The 7,500-nt window shown below is 42.4% G+C and overlaps 2 protein-coding genes across 8 annotated transcripts in view; one reads left to right on the top strand and one right to left on the bottom strand.

Moving 5' to 3' along the window:
* Positions 1-5,221, bottom strand: part of LOC143276424 (salivary peroxidase/catechol oxidase-like) — a 56,101-nt gene extending 50,880 nt beyond the window's left edge. The window contains exon 1 of the mRNA XM_076580914.1: positions 5,217-5,221. Within this exon, the coding sequence (XP_076437029.1) occupies positions 5,217-5,221 (5 nt within the window). The remainder of the gene's footprint in view (positions 1-5,216) is intronic.
* The window catches only part of LOC143276500 (CLIP-associating protein 1-A-like), a 238,099-nt gene continuing 235,138 nt past the window's right edge, over positions 4,540-7,500 (top strand). For all 7 annotated transcript variants that reach the window (XM_076581029.1, XM_076581028.1, XM_076581027.1 and 4 more), the window contains exon 1: positions 4,540-4,581. The gene's annotated coding sequence lies outside the window, so the exon portion shown is untranslated. The remainder of the gene's footprint in view (positions 4,582-7,500) is intronic.

Below are 7,500 nucleotides of genomic sequence, written 5' to 3'. Positions count from 1 at the left end.
AAGACAAAGTATAGTAAATATGTTACATGCATCTGTGGTAAGCAGTTCAGCTTGCATCATTGTTTGTTTCACTGTCAGCAGTTACGTACCTTCTTGCCCAAGTATTTTAAAGAGAATAACTACTCTGCAGATGATTTTGGGAAAGTTATTTCTGACGAGGTTCTTATGGTCGAACTTTCACAGGCATTAGTTCATAGCCCTATTTCTACATTCCTTGAATGTACTTCAGAAGCGTGTTAATGGTTTCTGATCATTATTATCATGATTGAATTATTACTGTTAAATGTAACTGCATGTTAGTTATGCATTTTTTGGGGTTGTTTTCTGCCGTTTATGTTTTACTCTTCCCTCCCCCGCCCCCCCCCCTTTTTTTAATTTTAAACTCTCACTATTCGAACGGCGAAAGAGACGACGTTAACAGCGTTTCACCCCAATTACCATCATCAAAATATTGCAAGCGGAAGGCTCTTATACTGAAGAGGTGAATGTTGACAAAGAATACCACAATTCTGACGACGGAAGCTAAAGGTTGGGTCATTCAGACACCCACTGGACATACGAGGGGTCTGTGTAGAGGAGAAGAGAGGACTGGCCGTACCGAGTGAGTTAATCGTCTAATATCACTGATAGTGAAAAGACGCTAAACTAAAGAACGAACACACACATAAGCAATGGACAATACGATCAGCGCATGGAGTCTTCTTCTTCTTCCTCGTTCGCCTCCCATTAGATGAGCAGCCCGGTGTCCTCGATGAAGGCTGCCGTCCATCGCAGCTCCTCCAGGGTGCCGTACAGCTTGGCTTCCACTGCTGTCGGTGCTGGCCAGTACTTCCTCCTGGATGCTGCATGCGTCCTACAGTCTTGAAGGATGTGGTCGGTTGTCATTGGTCCCTCACCACAAGGGCACTTTCCACTCTGTCCGATGCCAAATTTTGTGTGCATGTGGTGGAGCAGGCGGTTGTGTCCAGTCCTCAGGCGGAAGATCTTGACCTGTTCCCGTCCTTCCAGCAAATGGTATCTGTCTTCTGGATTATATATTGGGGTGCTGGAGGCGCCACTTTATTCCTTGCTGTGCCTTGATGGTTGAGCGCATGAAGTGAAAGAGACATTGGATGCACATTCTAGTAACGTCAGTAGTACGTGGGAAGAGGAGTCACTTCAACTAGTAGTAAAAATAAAATAAAATAAAAACAGCAAGAAAACTGTCTTTAACAACAACTGACAGAGGACAGAATTGTGGGTGAAAAGACGGAACAGGACTGCTGAGAAAGAGAATTAATTGCACGGCGAAGTGAAAAGATAAGGAAAGAAAGAACAACAGTATGACTTGGTCACAATTTCCTCCCCTCTTATCGATGCACCGTTGGGCCGAAGGGAAACAACTATAAACACGAAAACCTGGTGATAAACGTCCCGGTCTTTTATATCATCGTCAACACAAAATGTACGATGTATTGATGGACACAGAACATTACGTATCCACACTTCCACTCTGGTCACTGATTTATGGCAAATATACTTGAATTTCACTCGGCTCGGGTTTCAACAGCGTATTGAGCTCTCTCCGGCTCTGCCTGTCTCTCCCTCTCTCCGGCTCTCTCTGTCTCTCCCTCTCTCCGCTCTGCCTGTCTCTCCCTCTCTCGCTCCTCTCCCCTCCTCTCCGGCTCTGCCTGTCTCTCCTCTCTCTCCGGCTCTGCCTGTCTCTCCCTCTCTCCGGCTCTGCCTGTCTCTCCCCTCTCTCCGGCTCTGCCTGTCTCTCCCCTCTCTCCGGCTCTGCCTGTCTCTCCCTCTCTCCGGCTCTCTCTGTCTCTCCCTCTCTCCGGCTCTCTCTGTCCCTCCCTCTCTCCGGCTCTGCCTGTCCTCTCCCTCTCTCCGGCTCTGCCTGTCTCTCCCTCTCTCCGGCTCTCTCTGTCTCTCCCTCTCTTTGGCTCTCTCTGTCCCTCCCTCTCTCGATCCATCACATTACTTCGAATGGATCAGTGCATGATCGAATTGCAATTTCTTTTACAAATTGATTGTTTATTATTATCAGTTTTGGATTTTGTTTTCATCAGTAGTATTCAATACTATTGTTATATGCTGTTATTTGTAGAATGTACCCCCCATGTCATTTAGGGGTTGTAAAGCTATTGACATTAAAGTGTTCAGTGTTCAGTGATCTCTCTCTCTCTCTCGCTCTCTCGCACGCTTCAGTGTGTGCCGTTTGTGTGTGTTTATCTTTACTTACAAAAAACAATTCATTTAGGTCCTGTTCGACTTGCTTGCTTATTTTCCTTCTTCGTTTACTGCCGGGTGTACTACTACTACTACTGCTACTGCTACTGCTAATGTTATTACTGCTACTAATTGACAGTCAGTCGTGTCCGACTATGACCATCAGAACAGCAGGGGAGGCAAATGCTGTCCTGACTATCTGGGCTGGAATCTGATTATAGTGGGAGTGTGTCTTGCTCGAGTTATTTCCCCATTTTCTCGGCCAAGAGGCTTTCAGGGCGGTGTTAGGATGCTTCCCAAAGGCTAAGTAGCCCCCAAGGCTGCAGCACTAAGAGCCAGAACAATTTTGCCTCTTAGTCTGAGACTGAGTCATAGTCCTTCACAAAAGACTAAGCTGCAAAACTGTGACTTCCCATTGCATGGAGAAACCATCATAGTGATAGAACAGCTCTCACTTTGCTGTTGGCCCAACTGTAAACTTCTGTCAATCTGTGATATAAGCCGAGTGTTGGACCTAACCACTACTACTGCTTCTACCATGCTTTGACTGACACGCAACTGCTAGATCTGACAGAATCAGTTCTTCTGGCAGCGCCCCAACGACTCAGTCCTTGCAGACTGAGTTAACAGAGACGGAGAAGACTACTGATGCTGATAACGACAATGGTGACGATGGAGTTTGGTGATTGAAATAAGAGAAACCCAGAGAGAGAAAGAGAGAGAGAGTGCAGCCGGATTCAAGATTCAAGATGGTTTATTCATGTATAGGCCAAGGTCCCTTATGAAGGGGTATGTGAACATTATATCATACTAGAAACAACACACACCTATACAAGTAACACATTGTTAAAACAGAAATATAGCTAAACTGCACCCAGAGAGAGAGAGAGAGAGAGAGAGAGAGAGAGAGAGAGAGAGAGAGAGAGAGAGAGAATGATATGTTTGGAAGACAATACAATTATTGTGCGTATCTGTTTGGTGTCTGGTTGTCTGTGGGACTCCATCAGTCACAAAGACAGACAGGCAGACAGACAGGCAGACAGACAGACAGACACACTCACACACACACACACGCACACACACACACACGACAAACCAACCGCACACACACACACACACACACACACACACACACACACACGACAAACCAACCAGGAATGCTGATGGGTAACCCAATAACTCCTTCGATCTTTTGTCTTAGAATTTCTCGGCACATTGTCTTCAGATTTTCCCGTCAGTGTCATTATTTCAAACTGATAATTGTAATTCGTGTGAAGGCCAAGTGGCTTTATCACTGAGAAACTTTCGCGGTGTAGCCGACTACTGTAGTCGATTCTAAGTTTCTAATGTTTCGAGTCGTCAGCGCGTGCTGTGCCGGTCACAGTGTGTGTGTGTGTGTGTGTGTGTGTGTGTGTGTGTGTGTGTGTGTGTGTGTGTGTGTGCATGTGCGCGCGCGCGCGTGTGTGTGTGTGTGACTTGACTTGACTTGACTTCATTTATTGTCATAAAATCCCGAATGATTAATAGACGCAACAAAGAACAAAGGGAACAAAGAAATAAACGGTCATAAACGCATGCACTGAAATACATAGTTGGCGAGTGTTTTTTGACAGTCATCGCAGGTGAATAAATCACTTGGTTTTAGGATATTGTATTGTATTTTTCTAGAGATCACATTTGATTGATGATCATACTGCTGTATAGTTGTGATTAGATGGTTTCGCAAATTATGAATGTGTGTGTGTGTGTGTGTGTGTGTGTGTGTGTGTGTGCAGTGTACACGCCCGAGTGCGTACGCGGCGTGCCAGTGCGTATGTGTACACGCGCGACTGAAAAAGAAAGAGACGAAGAGGGAAAAAGGCATAAGATTTTGTTTAATCTTTGGTGATCCATTGATGAGATTGATTGAGAAGTGATCAGTAGAGAGAGAGGGACTGAGAGAGAGAGAGAGAGAGAGAGAGAGAGAGAGAGAGAGAGAGAAACAAGCCGACCGACCGACAGACAGACGTCACTGAGATGCAGCGAGAAAACTTTTGACGGAGACAGAGCATCATTATAGAGACATATAATTTGGTTTGTCATTTTTCGATGATCGGTATATTATTCATTCACATTCAGTGCAGTGTACAATTCAAAAACTGCAAGTAAAGAGTTGCATATAGTAAATCTGACATTGTTTCAAACGCGAAACTCAGCAGAAACCGTCATATTTTGCGACTAAAAACACTGAACTCAGTAGGATACAAGCTCCATGCAAAAAAGAATCAGAGCAGACGACACTTGTCATCTCGTTAGCTTTTTTGAGGCGAGAATTTGACGTCACTACTTGAAATTCAACATGGCGGTGTCTACGACCCGATGAACGATGTAAGTTGAATCAGTTACATGTCTCTTCCTTTGACATCTCTTGCTTGTCACCCGAGAACTATAGTTACTTCTATATATTCTCAGGCAGTTAACATCTGACAGCTTTGTGTACCGATTTCAAGATGGATATTTGTGTTTTTCTGCCCATCGGCCGATACAACTTGGGTGGTTTCGCTCCATTTTCAGGGCTCGAGGAAGAATGAAAACAAAGTGGCACCAACACCGGAAGAATATGTGTCATTATCAGGAATCGGGCTCGATTAGTCATAGCTGTCAGTATTACATGCATTTAAAGCAAGATCTACATGCGTGTAGCATTTTTACCAATCCCGTTCGCGTGTCATGTCTTTTTCCTCGGACATATTCGACCACCTGCCAGTACCATTTCTCATTCTGGCAGTTGATGGAGATCCGGCATACAGTGATACACGCGTCATCGTATATTATATAAAAAACGACATTGGTCGCATTTCAGTCAGAGTGCTTATTGTTATTCTTATCTGCTATTGATTCGAGTTGATCTGTGAATCAGAAGTTTTCCTGATGTGTATCCGACAGCGCACAACGGCCACAAGAACAGGTGGTTGTTTCGTCTGCTTCTGATCTTCGTCTGCTGCTGATCTTGTCGCACTGACCGCATTGTGAAAGGATTGGCACACGTGCAACGTCTATCATTACGGGAAAAAGATAATGGGAAGAACGCCTCCTTGCCCTTTCCATTGAACAATTTTAAACTTAAAAGGTTACTTTACTCAAGGGAACAGAGCACAGTTTTTTGCTTTGAAACGTACACGCCAGTAACAGTAAACGAAGTAACAAACACAGGACATATTTCCAATTAATACTTTTTTAGGGAGGTGGGGTAGGAGAGTGGGGGGAGCACACAGATAAGTTTAAAGTTTATGACTGACAACATAGTTTTAACCCGTTAAACATTATTATTGCACATGAAGTACAATGCAACAGCCCGGATAGTGTTACTAAATTTGTTTATCAGAATGAACAAGATGGAGATAAGAACAACTTGAGATGGTAAAGTTATTCATTTCTTATTACTACATGAAATATATAGGTACCAAAAAATCTCAGACTAATCAGATTAAGAAATTAACATTACACAGTACTGATACTGTTGTTTTTTTTTGTTTTGCTTATTTGTTTTTACTTTGCCTTTATAGTTTTTCACACAATGAATACAGGTTAGACAGGAGAAACCTTTAATTCTTGCCCTTTTTCCTCTACAAGTACTTTTAAGCTGTTACGTTTTCAAACAAAGATGTTGTGATAAACGCATAATTTATATTTAAGTACTAAGTTAATAACAACTGAGAGAAAATGGAGAGAACACACCTTGCCAGGTGATGGGGTTGTAGATTTGTGTGTATAAAAAATTATAAAGTATACATACATGTGTTTGTGTATATATGAGTGAATTTTCTTCTTCAGTTTAACGTGAGTGTGTGTGTGTGTGTGTGTGTGTGTGTGTGTGTGTGTGTGTGTGTGACTTGTATACTTGTGTTTTTCGATTGCAAGTCTGTTTTGACCAGATTAAATGTAATTCAAATTATTGAGGTGTGTGTTTGTGTTTTCTTCAGTTTAACGTCTATTCACTATAAGTGTTTTTTGACGGAAAAGAGTAAAGTAGTGTATAAAGGAAAGGGAATGCATGTGAATAGTAGTGTGTGTATTTGTGTGTGAGTGCATGTGCGCACACTCGCTTGCGCTATTGTTTGTGTGTGTGTGTGTGTTTACATTTGTGGATATTTAGACTGAGTTCTTTAGTTTTAACTGTGATTATATATATATATATATTTTTTATAATACTAATAGTTTCATTACTATTCTTTTAATGTGCCAAACATTTTGCACTGTACTATTAATGTCAAAAGTAAGAAAAAAAAAGTCAAAAAGTTAATCAAACTTAACATTTTTCATTGATTTGAAGTCACAGATTCTGTGTTAATATTCCATAGGAATGAAGTTATGCTGTGTGTAAACTAGTGAAAAGATTATTGGAAATAGCTTGAAAACCGGCACAATGCAGTACAAATAATGAACAGATCTGAAAACACTACCTTGTGTTATTGAAATTACAATTCGTCAGTTTCAGTTGTATAGTTTTCATATCAATGGATCTGCATTTAAAAAAAAAAGATGTGCTGTTCTTGGTGTTGATTTTTGGGTTTCCAGTGTTAGATCACTGATCAGCCTTTTATTTCACACACACACACACACACACACACACACACACACACACACACACACACACACACACACACACCAAAACACACACATACACTGAAACATACACTGCAACATAGACACATGACACACAGACACAGAAACACACACACACACACACACACACACACACACACACACACACAGACACATACACGCACACACACACACACACACATTCACACTCACTCACTACCCTCCATCCTCCCTCCAGCTTGCACACACACACACACACTCTCACTCACTCTCTCTCACACAGACACGCACACACACAGGTATGATCAATTATGACTGTTGAAAATAGTGACAGCAGTGGATTCGTGTCTCCGGTGTGTGTGTTTTTTGTTGTTGTTTTTGTTTTTTTAGAGAGCCGCAGCAATAACTGCCAACAGTGCACATGTTGAGCACTCAGTGTGCACACTATTTTACACACAAACATCAATGTGGTTTGGGTTTTAGTTTTAATGCTGTTGCCTGTCTTCTTTATACAGTATAAGTTATTGATTAGCAGAGAGGTTGAGGAAAGAGTAGGATCAAGAAAGAAATGGTCAGTAATGGCCAAGTGGTTAGTGTGGTGGGTTGATAACCTAGAGGACGCGGGTTCAGCCCCCGGACCACCCTCCACCAATCACGGGTGCAATAGCTGGGTGGTTAAAGTGTTGGTCTTTCAGTCTAAGG

The sequence above is a fragment of the Babylonia areolata genome, chromosome 32, assembly GCF_041734735.1.
Source record: "Babylonia areolata isolate BAREFJ2019XMU chromosome 32, ASM4173473v1, whole genome shotgun sequence".
In the NCBI taxonomy this organism is placed as follows: Eukaryota; Metazoa; Mollusca; class Gastropoda; order Neogastropoda; family Buccinidae; genus Babylonia; species Babylonia areolata.
This window is presented reverse-complemented; position numbering and strand designations above follow the sequence as displayed.